The sequence below is a fragment of the Leptopilina heterotoma genome, unplaced genomic scaffold (genome assembly GCF_015476425.1).
Source record: "Leptopilina heterotoma isolate Lh14 unplaced genomic scaffold, ASM1547642v1 Lhet_70, whole genome shotgun sequence".
Taxonomy (NCBI): Eukaryota; Metazoa; Arthropoda; class Insecta; order Hymenoptera; family Figitidae; genus Leptopilina; species Leptopilina heterotoma.
This window is the reverse complement of record NW_025111162.1, coordinates 3,007,546-3,031,830: the sequence shown is the minus strand read 5'-3', so window position 1 is coordinate 3,031,830 and position 24,285 is coordinate 3,007,546. Positions and strand designations below refer to the sequence as shown.

Genomic DNA, 24,285 nt, shown 5'->3' with positions numbered 1-24,285 from the left:
TATTATTATTCCTTATTTTCATTCTAGGTGTCTATTTTTTTATTTTTCAATAAAAAAAGGTGCATATTTTTCAAAAGTGTGGTTAATTGAAAAAACAAGTGAACGAAAACGACGAATTTTCAATTAATATTCTTTCAAAAATTTCGAGAGCAAGGGAAGTTATTTTTATAGAATTTTAAGAAAATACTTAATATATGTGAATTATTTTGGTCTAGAATTAAGGAATGAAATTTGTACTTGATATTGTGCAACTATCAAATCGTAAAAAAAAATTTTCTATAATTGGCGTGCGCTTGAATTCTAGATTTCAAAACCGCATTTTTCACAAATAATCTCTAACTTTAAAGAATTATATTTTTAATATTTACACTATTAAATTGGTTATATCTTAGCCTGTTTGACTCTAAATTTATTGAACTTTAAAATGATCCTAGTTTGATAGCTCTAACATCTATTTTTACAGAAATATTTGAATTTGAAGTGAAGCGAGCATTTAAAAGTAATCAGTACAAATGTACTGAAACTTTTTGACCTCAGTGTATTAAAGTTAATGGTTCTTTTTTTCAATTATTAAGTGTATGTACTATTTAAGAAAATAAAATTGTTTGTCACAAATTGTTCCACTTGAATTCGTAATTTATAATAGTAAATTATAATATTGGTTAGCATTGATTTAAGGAGTGGTTTTGCATATATATTCTTTAAATATTGTAATAAATAAATTTAAATGAATAAAACATTACAATTTATATAAAAATATTAAAATGTATAAGTAAAATAATTACTAGCTTTTTAATTCGTCAAAATATAGAATCTTTTCAGTCGAAAGAATTAACCTTTACCTAATTATTTCACATTACATTTATTTTAATTTAAATTAATTAAAAAAAGGTAATTTTAATAAAACCTTATTTCTTCTCACAAGTGGCTAAGAAAACGCAGGTTTAGTATATAAGAGAGATTCAAAGCAACTCGTGGTATGTTATATGCGTGCGTGCGAAAGCGAGCGTTATATGTATTCGTATAGTTGTAAGATAGTGTTAGTTTTAGGTGCGTTATTATAGTGTGTCATCTGTGACAGAATAATATACTTTGTGTGTGTCAGAGTGTGTGCGACCCCTCCTAAACCCGTGTGTCTAAACGCGAGCCCGTATTTTTACGAAACTGCTCTTGAATTCTTATTTTGTGGCGCCTGACTTTGTGCGAGATCAGAAATAGAACTCTTCTTTCAGATCTTAATATTAAAATTACTGAACAATTTATCAAGACCTTCAAAATTTTTCTTTATTTTATCCAAAAAAATCATTAGTAATAATTCAATAGACACTTTAACTATTTTTCTAAATTTTTTTCCATATCATTTCCTGAAGAAATTTTGTAATCTTTCTTGAACAAAGATTTTCCGTGTATTGTACACTCGAAACTCCTTTTTTTCTACAACTTTTTGCTTTATGGCAGCCACACGTCGATTCTCAGTAGAGCCCAAAATATGTAAATTCATTTTTTGAGAAGAATATTTAATTTATTTAGTTTTTAATTTATGTAATTTTATCCTACTATAAAATTGCACATTTTAAGTTAAAAAACGTCATTTTATCTCTATTTGTTTAAAAGATAGCATTAAGCTGAATAAAGCTGTGTAAACAATAAATAAATTATTATTTTTTAATTTCAAAAACAAAAATTAATTGTACACACCTTAAAGAATATCTGTGAATTTTTTCAAATTTTTCCTACTAGCAGTTTCGCCTGGGGAACTATAGACTTGAGAAAAGGGCTGAAAACTGTGTTTTTTGGCACATTTTGTGTCATAGCTACTGCAAAAAATTTTTTGTGGTCTCGAAATATACTTTTTTTCATTCTCAAGACTTTAAGCTTTCATAAATTTTTTACCAGAATGTTTAGAGTTTTTTTTCAATGAGATATAAACAAAAAAGCCAGAGTCGCTTTCTTTTGTCCCCGACTTTAGTTTTGGAGATAAGCAATACTGCGTCAATATTTATTTATTTAATTAAAATTAAAGTTCCTAGAGCTTAAAGCCCTTCAAGAAACAAAATAGATACATAATTTTTATAGATAAAAATAATGCTATTACAATTCGTAAATTATTTTAATCCTAATATACCTACAAGAAAGTTATAACATCAAAAATAGAATTCATTTTCTCATATATAATCTATATCACAAAAATAACAAATTTTTACCAATGTGTTATCTCAAATGTCATTACTGCAGTACTGCTTATTGGCATTGCACCAGCATCGCTTGCAACACTGGTCATCGGTACTGCGCCAGCATTTGTGTTTTGCAGGGTAAATATTAAAAATGTCTACAAAGCGTAAGTCAAAGCGGAAAAAGTTTTATATGAGGCCGAAAGTTTCGAAGTTGAGGAACATGATGAACACCTAGATGTGCTCATGCTACCAAACTCGAATGATTCTGTCGAATCTGATTGTAAATCTGATTCAGATGATAATACTATTTATGAAGAGCTAGAAAATTTGCTTAGAAATGAGTGTGATGATTTACCGCAAAATTCATACCAGACAATTCGAAAAAATTATACTCCAAATCAATCGAAGTTAGAGCCGGATCATATTTTTGAATGGGTTGACGGTGAAAAGAAGTATAATCCTTAGTATAAAAATGAAACTTACACAGAGAAAAAAGAATTGTTAATATAGAACTAACAAATTTTTTTTTGTTACAAACTTTTTTGTTACAAAATTTTTTGTTACCTCAACAGATTTATTGTTATTAGAAAAAATTTGAATTCTTAGGACAACAAAATAAATTTGTTAGTTCTATATTAACAATATTTTTTCTCCGTGTAAATATCTGATAGCGTTGCAAAGAAAATTCGGTCAGTCGAAATGATGGTAAAGTTTCGGGGAAGAACTATCTTTTTTTTTTTTTTTTGCTTAGGGACTTTTGGGAAATCTGCCTACAGATACCTTGGATTCCGCACTCCAAGGTTATGTGGGGTTGGTATGATAAAACAAAAGGAAATATAAAAAAAAGAAAAATAAATCTATAAAAAATTAAATTTAATACACTGGCGACCTACTACCAGCCCGACCCACTAAAACCCGTAACCCTTCTTCTGGACCGTGACCCTTCTTTTTTGGCATCAAAATGTGGGCTCTTTGCAGTTCCGAAGGGTTCTTATTCGATTGTGACATTTATTGTGGCAAGAATTCCAAAAATTTTTTCTTCGGCAACGAAGAAAAGCTGAATAAATGTGCCTTAGGTAGCTGCGTTGTCGTTGGTCTTCTCCAAAACCTTCTTTCTTCTGTTGCATCCAGAAATGTAGTGAAATATCACGTGTATTTTGACAATTTTTTTACAAGTCCCGACTTACTGGTTCATCTGAAGAAGGTTGGTTTGCGGGCAACAGGGAAAGTCAGAGCTGTCGCGGAGCAAAATCTAGCAAGTGTTATATAAGGGTATTTTGTTGTGCCTTGCAACAAAGGCCCTTTATTTGGAGCTTCATTTCGTCTCTGATTTGACTTCTGAAGCGTTCATTGCTACGCTAAGACGATTTGTTTTCCGTCGAGGAAAACCGGGTCACATATATTCAGACAATGGTTTGTCATTTCTGGGAGCAAGGAATGAGCTCGATAAATTAGGAACCTTCTTAGCTCGAGAAAATAATATTTAAAGGATGTCGTACACGACATGGGATTTACTTGGCACTTTATTCCGGCATATTCTCCACATTTTTGGTGGAATTTGGGAAGCCGGAGTAAAGTCCACTAAGTACCATCTGAAACGAGTTGCCGGCAACCAAGTATTAACTTTTGAAGAGTTTTATACTCTTATTGTACAAATTGAAGGTCTGTTTAATACTCGCCCCTTAACTCCTCTTTCCTCAGACCCACACGATTATTCTCCTTTGACCCTAGCTCACTTTTTGCTAGGGAGACCTACAGTTGCTGCAACGAGAATGCCCTAGTGTTAATCAAGGACAAAGATCTTCCCCCCCTAAGATGGAAACTAGGAAGAGTGATAGAACTGCATCCTGTCAAGGATGGAGTCGTTCGTGCTGTCACTCTTCTGCCACTCTCGTTGGTAAAACTCAACGAGCGTTAACGTCTGTCTGCCCGTTGCCGATCGAATAACGAAAGACTATGAAGTGAAAAAAGGGGATTTTTAAAAAAATTATTATTATTATTATTATTTGCTTTTACTTCAAAGTTAAATGTTCCTTCAAATTTGTGATTTTAATGTGTTGTTTTTAAATTTATGTAAATTGTATTCACCTTTTGACGATTTATATTTTAATTTTGAAAGCTAGATCTTTCAAGTTGGGGGGCATGTTTGAATTTGAATTTTTAATCTGCTCCCGCTGAAATATTTTATCGGACTCTACCGTTTCTTTTTATATACTAATGTTTTTCAATATGGCGATTAAAGATGTTCTCGCACACACGCTTTCGTCTTTTATTCGAATTTATTTGTGAAACCCAGCTAAAATAAACTAAACACAGGTCCTCAAAGTCAATTCAAATTTTTCGTCCGTCTGGGCGTTAATGGGATAAACAAGTTGTAAATCCAGATGTTCATTACATGAACATCTTGCTTCCTCTTTACGATCAGCAAAAAAAATTTGCTTCCTCGTGGAGGAAGCATTAACGACAAGTAGGGGAGGGTAGGCTACATTGAACCGGGTTTTTTATAAAGTCCAAGAACTAATTAAATTTTACAAATTTTGATCAGGTTTTTGTATAAAAATAAAACTGAAGTACTCCTTTAGTTAATACACACGTTACAAACACAAATTATTATGATTAAATAATTAAATTTAATTTTTTTCTAACCAGTTACACTTTTCTTATCTTGAAGGATCGATGTTTACATTGAACCACCCCGGTAAAAAGCGAGGAATAGAAAAAGATTAAATTTCCAGAAATATTCTGTTATGCAACACAGCACTGTAATACGCACTTTACGCCACCTGTTTTGCAGGTTGTAAGTTACTGATTATAGCCCGGTGCGAATAATGCTGGAGGGGAGTACACTTTATTTCGTGTTAGTTACATTATAGACCCTAGTTACATTATAGACCCAATAACCGGGTTATAATGTTACTATTTCTGTACAGAAGTTGGATATAATGTAACTAGATGCTGTCAGACGCACAGTTCCCAGAGACTCTCACCAAATGTATGCGCATGCGCATTCGCGCTTGGTGAGGGTCCCTGGCAACCAACTCTACTGTCAAAACCTAACCTAAGATTCGCGATCGCTCGTGTGAAAAATTCTGTTTTTGTTCTTTAATGATATTATTTTTATTAATATGTCGAAGCACATAACTAGGTTTCGGGGGGCTTCGCCCCCCGATGCGTGCGGTGGCTTGGGGTATTATTAAATGCGGTTCTTTGAAATGTCAAAAAACATTATTAATATTATTCTTTTAAGTTGGTTTTTTTGTGGTCGGGGGGCTTCGCCCCCCGAACCCCCTGACCGGGGCTCCGCCCCTGGACCCCGTCGGGGGGAGACCCCCCGAACCCCCCCGCGCGACAAAACGTTTTAGTACGTTTGAATGTATATCGGTACACTAGTAGTATGTCACATATTATCTCGTTTTTGTCTTCAGGTGTTTGTAAATAAAAAAAGGGTTTTCGATCTAAGCTTTTTTTATTACAGTCTGTGTTGCATAAACAGTCGTATGCACCTCTGATCGTATTCATCTTCATGACACTCGCGTGATCACAGAACTCGCGGGCTCGCGCTTCGCGCGAGCCCGACTCGTTCTGCGAACGTCACGCTCGTTCATAAAGATGAACTTACGATCCTTGGTGCATAATGTACTATTAAACGAGGATTTTTTAATCTTTCTGAATAGGCGAATTTCCAAAAAAAAACCCAATTCCTCTGTGAACAGCAAAATACCAGAAAAATTAATTCTTTTCTATTGCTCGTGTCAATGAGATGATAAAAAATAATTAAGAGTTTCTATTTTTTTGAATGCGTAAAATTTTTCTGCTTTTCAACGTCCAAAAAAATACAGAATCCTATCCTTTTGAATCGACAAAGTAAATCTTGTAAAAGCGAATTGAAAAAAATAAGAAATAGCTATTCTTTTCAATCGATTTTAAGCGATTCTACGTTGTCAATTCAAACGAATAGAAATTGTTTATTCTTTTCAGTTGACTGCTTCGAATTTTAGAAACGTATTAAAAGAAATAGAACTTTTGACAAACAATTTGAAAAAGCCTAATCTTTCCAATTATTTGTAGGAGCTCCTCTACCCAATGGGACAAAGACCTTTCGCTCATTAATGGCCCAATATTGGGAGCCAACAGTCCAATATTGTCCTATTATTGGCACTTAATAATGGACCACTAATGGTAAAATCATAGGATGTCCACGCCGATGCCAATAATTGGCAACCATTATTGGCCCATTATTGGGACAATAATTAAAAAACCATTAGGCCATTAAAAAACCATTAATAAACAAAATTTTTATTAACTTTTATTAAATAATAAATTTATGTATTTCATAATTATTTTATTTATTATTATTATTTATTATTAAAAATATTAATGTTTTTAATTAATTATTTTATAGAAATGGTTATTATTTTCTATCACATCGAAATGTGAATAATCCTTTCGTTCAGAGTCTAAAAATTATTTACCTCACATGCATCAGTGCAAAAATAGGAGAGGACGGGCAGAATAAATTTCCACAAATATTCGTGAGAATGCTGCCTCCTTATATACTTTTCCAGTTAGTTGCGAGAGAGTTTGAAACAACACCTCCTACGGAGCGTTGAGCGAACTTCATATTTACCGCATAATAATTCTCCAGCGTCGGTAAGTATGTAGTTCGTTTAACGCTACGTAGGAGGTGTTGTTTCAAACTCTCTCGCAACTAACATGAAACTTGAAAAGTATATAAGGAGGCAGAATTCTCACGAATATTTGTGGAATTTTATTTTGCCCGTCCTCTCCTATTTTTGCACTGATGGATGTGAGGTAAATAATTTTTAGACTCTGAACGAAAGGGTTATTCACATTTAGATGTGATAGAAAATAATAACCATTTCTATAAAATAATTAATTTAAAAAATTAATATTTCTAATAATAAATAATAATATTAAATAAAATAATTATTTAAAAAATAAATTTATTATTTAATAAAAGTTAATAAATTTTTTTTTATTAATGGTTTTTTAATGGCTGCCAATAATATGCTAATAATGGTTGCCAATTATTGGCATCGGCGTGGACATCCCACGATTTTACCATTAGTGGTCCATTATTGGGTGCCAATAATAAACCTAGAGAAAACCAATGGCTCCTAATATTGGGCCATTAATGCACCAAAGGTAGACTAATGACTATTTCCCATTGGGTAGTTATTGTCTTAAAATAAAACGCAGTGACAGCTATTTTTCGCGTCGTGTGAATTTCATTGTGATTTCAGTGCTAAATTATTAAAATAAAATATTAAAACTAGTGAAAATATGGTTAAAAACGCACAGTGCTTACGATAAATTAAAAAATTCTCTTATTGAAATAAATGAAAGAAATTTTCAAGTGTTCAATGTTTAACATCAAGTTTTCAAAGCCTTACCTTTTTTTCACGTGAAATATTGAGTGATAGTAAAGCAATTCAGTGGAATAGAAATTTATACTGATTTGTTGTACTCTCTGACTCTTTTGAATGCGCGTTTCATATTTTGGTGAAGTCAATTAAGAATAATAGATTTTGCTACTTTTCCTTGCTCCACCGAGGAATTGGATTATTTTGGAAATTCCACCATTCAAAAGAAATGAACTTCTGAATTCTTTTCAATTCCTCGCTTCTTACCGGGACCTCTATTAAAACACTACAATTCACTTCCAAAATAATATTGGAATAATATTGTAAAAAATCTTATTTTCCACTCAAAAAAAAGAAAATTGTTGTTAACCCATTAAGGACGGGATGTACAAAATTTGTACACAATGTTTAAGGACATATTTCAATATTAAAATGCATACAGCATACCTTCTACTGTTATAAATATCGCGTCAAAAATAGTTGGGCTACAAGATAGGACTATTTTGGGAATTAAATTTTTAAATGGCTGCCACAAAATGACGACGAAACTTACTTTTTTTAAACAATATTATAAACAAATAGAGGAAATTTCTAAAAATAGTTAACTTTGCTTAAAACTTGTTATTCGGGGGTTTTTAGGGTCCCTGATGACGAATATAAGCTTATTTAAAAAAATTCAAAATGGCGGATCCAATATGGCGGACTGTCAAATTTAAAAAAAGATTGTATTCTCTTGAAACTTGTCACTTGGGGGTTTTCAGGGTAGCTGATGATGAATTTGACCTTATATTTTGAAAATTCAAAATAACGGATCCAATATGGCGGACTTATTTTTAAAAATAAGTTTTTTTTTCATTCCCATGAATTTTCTTACTCGGGGGTTTTTGGGTTCGCTGAATACGAATATAACTTTAGATTTCAAAAATTTAAAATGACGGATCAAAAATGGCGGACGATTAATTTAAAAAATGATTGTATTCTCTTGAAACTTGTCACTCGGGGCTTTTTTTTCATGTGATTCTGAATAACACTGTTAGCAAAAATATTAATTGCATTGCTGACATAATAAATACGATCAAAATTTTCGTTAAATTATATATATTTTCATAATTATGAATTAATTTTGATTTTCATATAATAAATAATTTCGAAATTTAATTAATTTAGGTAGGGGAGTATAGTCGAGGTTGGACCACCTATGCGCATGCTTGTCGAAGCTTGTCTTCTAATCTAATCTAATCTGACACCGAGATCGAGCTGGATTTTCCTCAAGAGGGGAAAGTAAGCACCTAGGTTATAGAACCCATTGTACCAAACTCCAGTTCGCTCGTTTGTAGCAACTTCTTAGAGTCCTGTTCTTCTCCAGAAGTCCAGTATCTCTTCTTTCGATAGGTTGCTCACCTGCTTAGGGCCAATAATTGCTTGACCCCAGCTAGATAGCCTGATCCTAGCTAACGCTGGGCATTCAGATAATATGTGAGTCGAAGTTTCGTTACTTTCCCCACACAGTCTGCACATAGGTGAAACTTGTCTGCCTATTTTATGCTGATGGTAGTTTAATAGTCCATGACCCGTAAGTAGACGAACTACGGTTCTAACTCTGATCTTATCGAGTTTTAGGAGATCGCTCGCTCGCCTCTTGTTGAGTGCTAACCCCAACAGAGTTTTCGCTTGCCTTCCCACCCCAACGCTCGCCCAATACTTCTCATGTTCCTTTTCACCCCATCTTTCTATGGCTCCCTTAACCAAGCATGGCATTATTGCCACTGCTGGTTCAGGACCTATAAATTTCGTCTCGGAACCGGTTTTCGCCAAGACGTCTACTCTTTCATTACCTTTGATTCCCGAGTGTCCCGGTACCCAAATCAATGAAAGTCTATTTACTGAACCCAACTCATCTAGTACGCTGCGGCATTCCCAGACGAGTTTTGATTCTATTGTGGGATTTTTCAGAGCCCCTAAGGCCGCTTGACTATCCACACAAATACTAATCCTCTTGCCCTTTGTTCCATTTCGAATGGATATTTGGGCGCAAGTTAAAATCGCACAGACCTCTGCCTGCCAGACCGTGGCATATTGTCCTAATGACTCAGCCACTTTAATGCGGACAGTTTTCCGATAAATTCCGAAGCCTGCACCGCAGTCCATCTTGGAGCCATCTGTCATTAATGTCTGTGCTACCCCAAACAACATGATGCGCATTAGCATCACACCCTATTAACAAGGGAAGCCCTCGCCTTTGGCAGTAATCTACCAACCTCTCCACCTCTCTTGGTGGTGCAGGTTCATCCCCTGTTCCCGGAAAGTAAGCGGACGCTATTACTACCTCCATTTTATTTCCGTTCTTTTCTAGATACTTAGCTTTAACTACAGCTAAGTCCCTAGTAGTTAATTCCAAAAGTGAGAAAGCATCTAGACCTTTATAGATCAGACACGCCCTCGGAACTGGTTCCTGTGGTAAACTAACCAGCTCGCCACAGCCGTTCAGACCTCTAATTCTCCCCTTGAAAACCCAAGGTTCTTGAATAAAGGCTAAAGCTGTCTGCATCTTTGTCAAGCTCTTGGCTAAAATCGCCGAAGCGCCCTTACAATGATGCAAATTAATCTGCACACAATGAATCCCGGAAGCAGCCATTTTTAATGCTGATTCACGGTTTCCTCAGTCGCTTCCCCTCCCTGGGTACCCTGCCCAGCAGCTGTGTCAGTACCTTGCCTCGACACTCTTAGAGTGATTTGACCTAGCCCAAAACACAGTTTCAACTGCCGGGCTTGGAGAGCTTCAATGTCGCTCTCTGGTACTCCTAACGCGAGAGTCCAGCCCACAGCCGAAGCTTGGTCTGCTCTCCCCTCGCCTCCCGAATACACCCTCCACGTGGATGTATCCACCCCAGTATTTTGTTTACCGAGGTATTTAAGGGTTGAAGCCTGGTTCACCCTAGGACCGGGTACCCACGCCACAACCCTTACCAGCTTGATTAGCTCAGACGGATCCACCACCTTGATGGCAAGACCCTCTAACGCCTGACTAAACCTAGGTATACGGCTATTTAGCCATTCCCTAGATTCTGAGTCCAGGCACTCTACTAGGATCGCTCCCCTAGTGAGGCGAACCTCTCCAAAATGAGGATAGGGTCCGACTTCGTCCCCCCCAATCTTCTCATGAATTGCTACCCTTAATTGGTCCAGATTAGCCAACGTCATCTGGACCCTAGGATAGCCTTCCGCGACGATCGCCCCGGCTAATGACGATCTAGTGATCTCCGCAAACGATAAGGTTCCCCCTTGTGGGCCCCTTATCTTCTTTGGCGGCATTCTATTGCTAGGGGAAGCCTCCTCCGAGTCCTGCCGTCTTTTCCCCGACCCGGACCCCGACGCCCTCCCCCCCACTCCAGAAGTGTTCTGAGAAGAGCCAGCAGTATGCGATTCGGTTCTCAGACAGTCCCGAGCTCGCTCCCGCCTTCTCCTCCTTACTGCAGCCCCACTTAGTCTCTTGCCCTCAAGGGCAAGGTTACCCAAGTGTTGCTGAACCCTATCTACTTGTTGCGAGGTTTGGTCCCCTGTGGTCCCAACCACCGCCCCAAGCGTAGTCCCCGCGCCAGCATTGAGATTCCCCGAAGGGGGCTCTGCAATGCCCGCCTGTTCCGCCTTATTGCTTCGATCTTTGTTTAAATTAGTAGTATCCATTTTGGTCCCACGAGAAAAGAGGAAATAAAAGGTCCGTCCTTGAAGAGCCTCTATTCAAGGATAAGGCTAAATACATCCGAGAGTTTGCCTGGTATCTCGGAGTCTCGTTAAAGATACCTCCATTCGAGCCCCCCACGGGGACGGGTCGTCCAGAGGACGGGCCCCTCCTGTAACACAACCGTTCCCGAACTTTACGAGAGCTAAGTAATGCCCAGCGATGGTCGTCCCCCGTCCAACCCCCCCCCCACGGAAGAACCCGACGGATTTGTTAACCCTAGTATCATTCATCCATGGACACGAGTTCATCACGGATTGGGTGGCAGAGACTCGCGCCTCAATCACCATAGCACAGCCAACGTAACCATGGAAGGGTTTCTTCTTGGTCAGACTTCCACCAGTGAGAAGTCTTCGGAATGGACCCGCGGTTAAGCCTCTGTCCATCCCGTCTCTCTCGATATCCCTCTAAATCCCCGTGCCCTGAGACACTGCCCAGCGAAACACAGAAAATTCGGTTTCTGTAGCGGCCGACCCATTTTGAAGGGTTCGACCCCCCATTCCCCACGAGAGATATCGAGAAGTAGCCTCCCACTGGGTAAAGCCCCTCGTGCGCCTCCCACCAACGGCAAGGTCTTGAAACCCCTAGGGAGGGGAAGCTTGTCTTAGTGAAACCAAACTTTTTGTTCAATTACAGTTTTGGAGAATCGAAAATTGTGTTTTCTGTGACGTCGGTACAAAAAAAGCTCAAAAAAAGTTTTGTGCATCATGTGAAAAATCATTAATAAAAGATAAAAAAAAATTAATTGGTCAAGGCAAGCATGCAGAAGTTTTGTGGGACTCATTGTTGAAAGAAAATCAAAGTGAAAAATCGTATCCCGAAACGTAAACCAAAAAGAAATCTTTTTGGTTACAACAATTCGGTAATGTTACTTTCTGTCAAGGTCGGCCACTTTGTGTTTAAAATGCGCAAAGATAAGGACGAGCTACTTTATTTGCAGAAACTCCAATTCTGTATAACTAATAATATAATTGATCATCTTATTAATATTTTTATTTAATTTTATTAATATTTCAGTGCAAAATTTTTTTTTTATTTATTTTTTTATATTGTTTATTTTTATTATTTTGTTATTTCATTAAGTTACAGGCTGTAAACAATAAAAAATCAATTTTTCGTAACTCCAAACATGTTATTTTATTTTTTAACGATTAATGCCTTTTGAATTTTAAACATGGCCGACCTTGACTGTAAGGACCAACCTCGACTAGAAATTTTTATTTTTAAATCTTTATAACTTTTTCATTTTAAAACCAATTAATTTACTTTGTACAGAAAAGATGTTCCTATTAAACAGCACTTTCCAACCATATACTTCAATTGTCCAAATTCATTTTTAAAAAAAGTTATAAACAAAAGTCAAAAAGGTGGCCGACCTCGACTATGTTCCCCTAATATATGATATATATTGGCCTTAGAATCAATCTACGAGTGCGAAAAGGACACTCACGCTTAGGGCCTACCACCTTAATATAAGAACGAATATTTTTTTTAATTTAAAAATCATATCTTAAATTATTTTCCTTGGGACACGTTCTACGTGTCTTCAACGAAAATTAAATTAAAAAATCTTTTTAATTCACTGGTGAATTCACTCACTATATGTGAATGAATATAAAGTTAAATAAGTGAATTATTAGTAAATACTTTGTGAATTAGTAAATAGTGATTTAGTGAATAGTAAGTCTTAGTAAATATAATTAATGATAATAAGTGAATAGTAAATAATAATAGAATTACATTGAGACACTGTTTTCTAAATTTTTTCAATCATTTAATAATTAATTGAGTTGTGTTTTGTTTTTGATGTTAATTATTAATAAAGTTAAAAAATTTCTTATAATTTTTTTATGTTTATTAATAAATTTAAAATTTGTTATAATTTGGAAATCTTCTGTAATTGGATAAAAGGAAAAATTAGAAATTAGTTTTATTGAATAAAAGCAAAAATTTGAAGTTGGTTCTATTGGATAAAAACATATCAGGAAATTGTTTAAATTAGATGAAAGAAAAACTAGAAATTCATTATATTGGATAAAAACAAAGCTAGAAATTGTTTAAATTGGATAAAAACGAAGCTGAAAATTGGTTAAATTGGATAAAAGGCAAAATTAATAATTGGTTATATTTGATAAAAGGAAAAATTGGAAATTGGTTATATTGGATAAAAGCAAAGCCGGAAATTGGTTAAATTAGATAAAAGGAAAAATTGGAAATTATTTATATTGGATAAAAACAAAGCTGGAAGTTGGTTAAATTGGATAAAAGGAAAAATTGTAAATTGGTTAAATGTTAGATAAGAGACAAAATTGGAAATTGGTTATATTGGATGAAAGGCAAAATTAGAAATTGGTTATATTGGATAAAAGGCAAAATTAGAAATTGGTTATATTTGATAAAAGGCAAAATTGTAAACTGGTTCTATTGGATAAAGACAAAGCTGGAAATTGGATAAATTGGATGAGAGGAAAAATTAGAAATTGATTATATTGGATAAAAGCAAAGCTGGAAATTGTTTAAATTGCATAAAAAAGCTGGAAATTGGTTATATTGGATAAAAGGCAAAATTTGAAATTGGTTCTATTGGATAAAAACAAAGCTGGAAATTGGTAAGATTGGATAAAAGGAAAAATTGAAAATTGGTTATAATGGATAAAAACAAAGCTGGAAATTGGTTTAATTGGATAAAAACAAAACTAGAAATTGTTTAAATTGGATAAAAAAGCTGGAAATTGGTTAAATTGGATAAAAGGAAAAATTGTAAATTGGTTAAATGTTAGATAAGAGACAAAATTGGAAATTGGTTATATTGGATGAAAGGCAAAATTAGAAATTGGTTATATTGGATAAAAGGCAAAATTAGAAATTGGTTATATTTGATAAAAGGCAAAATTGTAAACTGGTTCTATTGGATAAAGACATAGCTGGAAATTGGATAAATTGGATGAAAGGAAAAATTAGAAATTGATTATATTGGATAAAAACAAAGCTGGAAATTGTTTAAATTGGATAAAAAAGCTGGAAATTGGTTATATTGGATAAAAGGCAAAATTTGAAATTGGTTCTATTGGATAAAAAACTAAGCTGGAAATTGGTAAGATTGGATAAAAGGAAAAATTGAAAATTGGTTATAATGGATAAAAACAAAGCTGGAAATTGGTTTAATTGGATAAAACAAAACTGGAAATTGGTTAAATTGGATAAAAGGTAGGGTTATAAATTATTTATATTGGATAAAAGGAAAAATTAGAAGTTGGTTATATTGGATATAAGGCAAAATTGGAAATTGGTTCTATTCGATAAAAACAAAGCTGAAAATTGGTTAAATTGGATAAAAAGAAAAATTGGAAATTGGTTATATTGGATAAAAACAAAGCTGGAAATTGGTTTAATTAGTAAAATTGGATAAAAGGAAAAATGGTAAATTATTTATATTGGATAAAAACAAAGCTGGAAGTTAGTGAAATTGGAGAAAAGGAAAAATTGTAAATTTGTTAAATATTAGATTGACTGTGAATTCTACTACTCATGATATAAGTATTGTTGTCACTGAAGGAGCAATGCTAAATAATGATCATATGTATGAATTTGAAAAGCTATTGGGAAGACAATTAAATTTTTTTTATAATATTCAAAATACTTTGTGTTTACAAACAATTAATTTGATAGTTCTAATCGAGAAAAGTAAGCAGCACATTTAAATACCTTTTAGTGGATCTTATAAATTTGGTCATTGGATTTGCACTTATTATGATGGAATAAGCCTTTACATTTTTTATAGTCTTAATAAAAAATATTTAATTCATGATCAAAGAGATTATTTAATTAGATTATATCCTTTTGAACCACCAGTAGTTTTCACAACTGTTGATCAACAACCAGAATAGTCTTTCTTATGGAGTATATGCAATAGCATTTGCAACTTTGTTGTTTTTTAATATTCTGCCCCACTCTGTCAATTACTATTATTGTAATATTAAAAATTGTTTAATGTTAATGTTCGAAAACAACAGTTTATGTAAATTTCCCTCTGTTCAACTTTTTAATAGTAGATCTTGTTGTGTATGACTGAAATTGCCTTTTAAATGTAAAAGATATTCAACTTCAGTATGGAGAATCAAACTTTTTTAAAAACTCTAATAAAAAATAAATTTCTTTCTCGAAAATAATAAATGAAGGAAATATTGCATCACCAACACTTAAACAAAGTAGGGCTGAAATTCAAAAAAGTTATCGTGAGAGGCAAAAATTAAAACGTAAAATTGATAATTAAAATTATTTAGAGGAAGCATACACATCCATTTCTTTCCCGAGAATTATAAATGAAATAAAGAAAGAAATATTGCATCAAAAACACTTAAAGAAAGTAGGGCTAAAATTTAAAAAAATTATCGTGAGAGGCAAGAATTAAAACGTACAATTGATAACGTAAATTATTAAGTGAAAAACACACTTTAACTAAGAAAAAACTTCAAGTCGAATCCAAAATAGAATATGCTAAGAACCTTAAATTAAAAAATAAAAATAGTGATACGAGTTCTTTGTCAAAAACAAAGAATACTCGATGTCAAAGAAATTATTGTGAAGGAGTATTAAAGCATCAAATTTAAAACGAGTTAAATGTTGAAAATTATCTATAATTACTGCACACATTGTCAAGCTAAACATTTTAAAGATGAAAAAGTTACTGGTAAAAAAGTTAGTTTTAATGACTGCTGTAGTCATGGAGGTGTTGTGTTAACTTTAATACAATATCCAGATGAATTAAGGCTTTTGTTAGAAGGGTTTCATAAAAAATCAGGTCATTTTAAAAAGAATATAAGGCTGTATAATAATTCTTTTTTTTGCATCTTTAAATGCTAATGTAATTAATTTTAGTGGCAGAAGAAGAGAACCATTCTGTTACAAAATTCAAGGTCAAATTTACTATCAAATTAATAGTGCTTTATATCCGGATAAAGGTGAGGATCCACGTTTTGTCAATTATTTATTTATGACCCTGAGAAATCAATCAGATACGAATTAAAATGTCTCGAAAATTTGGATGAAGACGGTTTAAAATCTATAGAAAATATTATAAGAAATTCTAATGCATACACAAAATTTCACATGATGGTGTCAGAGGTAATTCAAATAGAAGCTAAATTAGCAAGACAAATAATGAAGAAATTCCTGAGTTACAATTATTGTTCACGTTGAAAAAAAGCTTTGCTAAAAATACATACAATTCTCAAAGTTTTAATGAAGTTGCTGCAATTTTTAATACAAACTTTGAAGAAGAAATACCAGAATCTTATGAAACGGTTTATAATAAATATACAAAGGAATTAAAATTAGTTAGTAATTTAGATCCGAATGTTAAACCATGGATTTATCCCATATTTTATCCACTTAGAAATAAGGGTTATAATATTAATATGATTAATAATATTATTATTAATAATATTAATATGATTCGTAGTGATAGTGATTAGAGAATTAGAAATCATACTATTTCTAGGTCTGACTACATTAAATACAAAATTGCTGTAAGAGATAAATAATTTAATCAATTTTTATATGAAGGTAGATTGTTTCAACAATAGGTGGTTAAAAATGATGTAAAAATAAAAAAAGATAGATTAAGATTTTGTGCAAATAATAAAGCTCAAGTTAGAAGTGAAAGATATAAAGGACTGATGGATTATTTACACAATCTTGTGTTGGCAAATGATGTACACGTGTGAAAAACGCTTATTTTGCCTTCTACTTTTATAGGATCACCTCGCAATATGATGCAACAATATCAGGATTCGATGGCTATTGTTGCTCTTCATAGTAGACTCGATTTATTTATCACAATGACGTGTAATCTAAATTGGAAAGAGATACAGGAAAATTTATTCCCCTATCAAACTGTTGCTGATAGACCTGATATAGTAACTAGGGTTTTTGGATTAAAAGTTAAACATCTACTTAAACCTATTGTTGATAATAAATTATTTGGAGAAGTTAAATCTTATGTTTATGTTATTGACTTTTAAAAGCGAGGATTGCTACACATTCATTTGTTAGTTATATTTAAAGAAAATTCGAAAATATTAACAGTTGAAAGTGTTGATTGTTATATTTCTGCAGAAATTCCGGATAAAAATATCAATCCTATTTTACATAAAATAATAATGCAAAATAATATTCACGGACCTTGTTGAAATTGGTGTTTAATTAATGGGAAATATTCAAAAAAAATTCCGAAAAGTTACCAAGAAGAAACTACAATTGAAGAAAATTGCTATGTTCATTGTCGTCGAAGAAATAATAATAAAGCGTATAAACGACCAAATGGATTTATTTTTGATAATTCTAATAATGTTTTAATTGCAATATTTTCGATGTATCGACATTTTTTCCCGATGTTTGATATTCATGTGAATTAAGTGGGGAAAAAAGGATTTTTTTAAATATCTCCTTTTTTGCCCCTAACAGTTTGTGTTTTTTTATCTTTTAAACAATTGCTCTTATCGCATTGAAAATTTTTAAACACAAATTGTTATACACAAAAAATAAAAAAGATATTTTAAAAATAATATTTGCCCATCTTTTAGTAGGTACTTTTGACCTATTTCCCCTAAATTTTTTATTAAAACCAGCCAATATTGTAGGTTTTAACTTGTCCAAAATGTGAATCATCTTAAAATGCTATATGGGGCGTTCCATGGCTCTATGCACCGACAAAATTTTGGTTTTGCTTATACCCAAGCAGCACGGAATATAACCTTAAAATGAAGGGAATATTACATTTCATATTCGGAATAACTATTCTAGTGGAATGTTCCAGGGATCTTAAAGTAATATTAAAATGTCCGCCCCACAGGAATATTTCAAAATAACATTGAGGGAATGTTCCACAGTAATTTCGAAGTAATATTCCAGGATGATATTGAGAGACGCATGATTATTCCGGAAATCTTATTTGAAATAATAGTCATTTGACATAAAACCATTTACCATAAATATCATTTGACAAAAAATCTATTTTGTATAAAAAACATTTAATTTGCAATTTATTTGACATACATTTCATTAAACATACAATTTATATAGCATAAATGGCATTTAATATGATATCCATTTGAACCGACAGATTAGCTCAGTCGGATAAATGCCTCGCTCGGCGGACGCTATAGGACAAAGGGTACTTGGTTCGTGCCCATTAGCCTGGGATTTTTCCGGCATGTGAGATAATCTGAGCGGGAGATTTCATATATTGGCTTCAAATTTGTTACTCGGGGGTTTTCGGGATCGCTGATATACGAATCTGAAATCAAATTTTAAAAATTCAAAATGACGGATTCAATATAGCTGGATGATAAAATTAAAACTTCATCCTATTGGCTACAAGGACGTTATCGTAGTTTAGAATGTTTAACAGGGCATGAGCAGTTAATACGATGCATTTTTAATTTTGTGGTCCGCCATATTGAATCCGCTAATTTGAATTTTTTAAATCTGACTTCAAATTCATAATCAGCGACTCCGAAAACCTCCGAGTAACAAATTTGAAGCCAATATATGAAGTTTAATTTAAAAAAAATTACTTTCCAAAATTTTATATTTTTTAAGTATTTTTGAAAAAGTAAGGGTTAAACGTTACTGTTTGGAAATTTTGACCATGCTATTCGAAAGAGCGACCCCAAAACCATATAGACATGTCCTTGTAGAATTTTTAATAATTTTTTTCTTTTAATATTATAAGCTTGAAACCGAAGTTAAAAATCAGCACATTTGGACGTTAAAGGGTTAAAGAAATAAATCTTTTTCCATTTTCATACGTAAAAGAATTATAAAAATAATAAAAAACAATTTAGAAAATTATATCAAGATTCGTGGTAGAGAATTGACGCTGAGTAAAAATTAAAAACCGTGTATAGGGTAAACCAGACAGTAGTCGGCCACTTTTCAATTTTGAATAGCTATAAAACCGTATGAGATAAAAAAATATAAATTGCACTTTTAAAATAGTGTTAATTAAAAAGATTGCTTCAAGTGGCCGATTACTGTCGAATTCTTACTTTTTTTGTTGGATAAAGAATGATAAAAGAAAGAATTATGATAAAAGGCAAAATTGGAAATTGGTTCTATTGGATAAAAACAAAGCTGGAAATTGGTTAAATTAGATAAAAGGAAAAATTGTAAATTATTTATATTGGATAAAAAGCAAGCTAAAAGTTGGTTAAATTGGATTAAACGAAAAATTGTAAAATGGTTAAATATTGGATAAGAGACAAAATTGGAAATTGGTTATATTGGATAAAAGCCAAAATTATAAATTGGTTATATTGGATAAAAACAAAGCTGAAAATTGGTTAAATAGGTTAAAAAATCTGGAACTTGATTAAATTGGATAAAAGGCAAAATTAGAAATTAGTTTTATTGGATAAAAAGCAAAATTAGAAATTGGTTGTATTAGATAAAAGGCAAAATTGGAAATTGGTTATATTGGATAAAAGGCAAAATTGGAAATTGGTTCTATTGGATAAAAACAAAGCTGGAAATTGGTTAAATTGGATGAAAGGAAAAATTAGAAATTGATTATATTGGATAAAAACAAAGTTGGAAATTGTTAAATTGGATAAAAGAAAAAATTGGAAATTGGTTATATTGGATAAAAACAAAGATGAAAATTGGTTAAATTGGATAAAAGGAAAAATTGGAAATTGGTTATATTAAATAAAAGGCAAAATTAGCAATTGGTTCTATTTGATAAAAACAAAGCTGGAAATTGGTTAAATTGAATAAAAGAAAAAATTGGAAATTGATTATTTGATAAAAACAAAGCTGGAAATTGTTTAAATTGAATAAAAACAAATCTGGAAATTGGTTAAATTTGATAAAAGGCAAAATTAGAAATTGGTTATATTGGATAAAAGGAAAAATTAGAAATAAGTTATATTGGATGAAAGGCAAAATTGGAAATTGGTTCTATTGGATAAAACAAAGCTGGAAATTGGTTAAATTGCGTAAAAGGAAAAATTGGAAATTGGTTCTATTGGATAAAAACAAAGCTAAAAATTGATTAAATTGGATAAAAGGAAAAATTGGAAATTGGTTATATTAGATAAAAGGCAAAATTAGAAATTGGTTCTATTGAATAAAAAGAAAGCTGGAAATTAGTTAAATTAAATAAAAGAAAAAATTAGAAATTGATTATATTTGATAAAAACAAAGCTGGAAATGGTGTAAATTGAATAAAAACAAATCTGGAAATTGGTTAAATTTGATAAAAGGCAAAATTAGAAATTTGTTATATTGGATAAAAGGCAAAATTAGAAATAAGTTATATTGGATGAAAGGCAAAATTAGAAATTGGTTATATTGGATAAAAACAAAGCTGGAAATTGGTTAAATTAGATAAAAGGAAAAATTGTAAATTATTTATATTGGATAAAAAGCAAGCTAAAAGTTGGTTAAATTGGATGAAACGAAAAATTGTAAATTGGTTAAATATTGGATAAGAGACAAAATTGGAAATTGGTTATATTGGATAAAAGCCAAAATTATAAATTGGTTATATTGGATAAAAACAAAGCTGAAAATTGGTTAAATAGGTTAAAAATCTGGAACTTGATTAAATTGGATAAAAGGCAAAATTAGAAATTAGTTATATTGGATAAAAAGCAAAATTATAAATTGGTTATATTAGATAAAAGGCAAAATTGGAAATTGGTTATATTGGATAAAAGGCAAAATTGTAAATTAGTTCTATTGGATAAAAACAAAGCTGGAAATTGGTTAAATTGGATGAAAGGAAAAATTAGAAATTGATTATATTGGATAAAAACAAAGCTGGAAATTGTTTAAATTGAATAAAAACAAATCTGGAAATTGGTTAAATTTGATAAAAGGCAAAATTAGAAATTGGTTATATTGGATAAAAACAAAGATGAAAATTGGTTAAATTGGATAAAAGGAAAAATTGGAAATTGGTTATATTAGATAAAAGGCAAAATTAGCAATTGGTTCTATTTGATAAAAACAAAGCTGGAAATTGGTTAAATTGAATAAAAGAAAAAATTGGAAATTGATTATTTGATAAAAACAAAGCTGGAAATTGTTTAAATTGAATAAAAACAAATCTGGAAATTGGTTAAATTTGATAAAAGGCAAAATTAGAAATTGGTTATATTGGATAAAAGGAAAAATTAGAAATAAGTTATATTGGATGAAAGGCAAAATTGGAAATTGGTTCTATTGGATAAAACAAAGCTGGAAATTGGTTAAATTGCGTAAAAGGAAAAATTGGAAATTGGTTCTATTGGATAAAAACAAAGCTAAAAATTGATTAAATTGGATAAAAGGAAAAATTGGAAATTGGTTCTATTTGATAAAAACAAAGCTGGAAATTGGTTAAATTGGATAAAAGAAAAAATTAAAAATTGATTATATTTGATAAAAACAAAGCTGGAAATTGTTTAAATTAAATAAAAACAAATCTGGAAATTGGTTTAATTTGATAAAAGGAAAAATTGGAAATTGGTTATATTGGATAAATGGCTAAATTAGAAATAAGTTATATTAGATGAAAGGCAAAATTGGAAATTGGTTCTATTGGATAAAAACAAAGCTGAAAATTGGTTAAACTGGATGAAGGGATAAATTGGAAATTGATTATATTGGATAAAAACAAAGTTGAAAATTGTTAAATTGGACAAAAGGAAAAATTGTAAATTGGTTATATTGGATAAAAGGCAAAATTAGAAATAAGTTATATTGGATGAAAGGCAAAATTGAAAATTGGTTCTATTGGATAAAACCAAAGCTGGAAATTGGTTAAATTAGATAAAAGGAAAAATTGGAAATTGATTATATTGAATAAAAACAAAGTTGGAAATTGTTAAATTGGATAAAAGAAAAAATTGGAAATTAGTTATATTGGATAAAAGGCAAAATTAGAAATTAGTTATATTAGATAAAAGGCAAAATTAGAAATTGGTTATATTGGATAAAAGGCAAAATTGGAAATTGATTATATTGGATAAAAACAAAGCTGGAAATTGGTTAAATTGGGTAAAAGGAAAAATTGGAAATTGGTTCTATTGGATAAAAACAAAGCTGAAAATTGATTAAATTGGATAAAAGGAAAAATTGGAAATTGGTTATATTAGATAAAAGGCAAAATTAGAAATTGGTTCTATTGGATAAAAACAAAGCTGGAAATTAGTTAAATTAAATAAAAGAAAAAATTAGAAATTGATTATATTTGATAAAAACAAAGCTGGAAATGGTGTAAATTGAATAAAAACAAATCTGGAAATTGGTTAAATTTGATAAAAGGCAAAATTAGAAATTAGTTATATTGGATAAAAGGCAAAATTAGAAATAAGTTATATTGGATGAAAGGCAAAATTAGAAATTGGTTATATTGGATAAAAGGCAAAATTAGAAGTTGGTTATATTGGATAAAAGGCAAAATTGGAAATTGATTATATTGGATAAAAACGAAGCTGGAAATTGTTAAAATTGAATAAAAACAAATCTGGAAATTAGTTAAATTTGATAAAAGGCAAAAATTGTAAATTGGTTAAATATTGGATAAGAGACAAAATTGGAAATTAGTTAAATTGGATGAAAGACAAAATTGGATATTGATTATATTTTAAAGAAGGAAAAATTTGAAAGTTTTGAATAAGGAGAGAATTGTAAATTTGTTGTTATTTTCTATAAGAGGCAAAAGTTGGTAACATTAGATAAAAGGAAATTACAAAATTTATAATTAAATGTATAAAACTTGATGTTAAAATTCTAATGTAATATTACTATTTTTAAAATTATAATTTCTTGATATAAGTAAATTTTATAAAATAAAAGAACAATGTCTAACAAAGGAGAAAATGTTAATTCGACTACTCATGATTTAAGTATTGTTGTCACTGAAGGAGCAATGCTAAATAATGATCATATGTATGAATTTCAAAAGCTATTGGGAAGACAATCAAATTTTTTTTATAATATGCAAAATACTTTGTGTTTACAAACAATTGATTTGATAATTCTAATCGAGAAAATTTAGCAGCACATTTAAATACTTTTTAGTGGATATTATAAATCTGGTCATTGGATTTGTACTTATTATGATGGAATAAGCCTTTACATTTTTGATAGTCTTAATATTTTTATTTTTTTATTTATTGGTTTATACGCCTGTCTTCAGGCTTACAATCTTGGCTATACAAGATACTATACTCTTACAATTTTTCGCTTAAAATATTTCTTATGTACATTTCCTAATACTAAGTTTTACGCCTACAGAGCGACTTGAAAATTAGGAGTACTCGCATTTGCCTGGACCACCCGTCTAATGGGTTTTCTCGGCAGTGGAGAGGGAAACTGTAGAAAACCTCTCCTGAGTACAACCGGTTTATCGACAGTCGAGTTCTAATGGTGTGTACCGGACAAAAATCGACGGTGCACATCATTATACCTCGACGTCAAACCTTCCACTCAGATTGTCTCACGTGCCAGAAAAAAACCGAGCCAAATGGGCGCGAACCAAGGGTACTTACTCTTGGTCCTTAAACGACCGCCAAGCGAGGCATGTATACGACTGAGCTAATCTGTCGGTGATAGTCTTAATAAAAAATGTTCAAACCATGATCAAAGAGATTATTTAATTAGATTGTATCCTTTTGAACCACCAATAGTTTTCACAACTGTTAATCAACAACCAGAATACAGTCTTTCTTATGGAGTATATGCAAAAGCATTTGCAACATCGTTGTTTTTTATTATTCTGCCCCACTTTGTCAATTACTATTATTGTAATATTAGAAATCATTTAATGTTAATGTTCGAAAACAATAGTTTATGTAAATTTCCCTCTGTACAACTTTCTAATAGTAGATCTTGCATTGTTGTGTATGACTGAAATTGCCTTTTAAATGAAAAAGATATTCAACTTCAGTATGGAGAATCAAACTTTTCTAAAAACTCTATTAAGAAAGAAATTTCT

At 31.5% G+C, this 24,285-nt stretch overlaps 1 protein-coding gene across 1 annotated transcript; it reads right to left on the bottom strand.

Annotated features, from left to right (window-relative positions):
- Positions 1–8,902: 8,902 nt before the first annotated feature.
- LOC122510564 lies at positions 8,903–9,706 on the bottom strand. The gene has a single exon (XM_043625318.1). It carries the CDS (start codon positions 9,704–9,706, stop codon positions 8,903–8,905), a length of 804 nt encoding a protein of 267 aa, XP_043481253.1.
- Positions 9,707–24,285: the final 14,579 nt, after the last annotated feature.

Excerpts from the sequence above, each read along its gene's own strand:
- LOC122510564 (XM_043625318.1), bottom strand. The coding sequence starts at position 9,706 with ATGGACTGCGGTGCAGGCTTCGGAATTTATCGGAAAACTGTCCGCATT.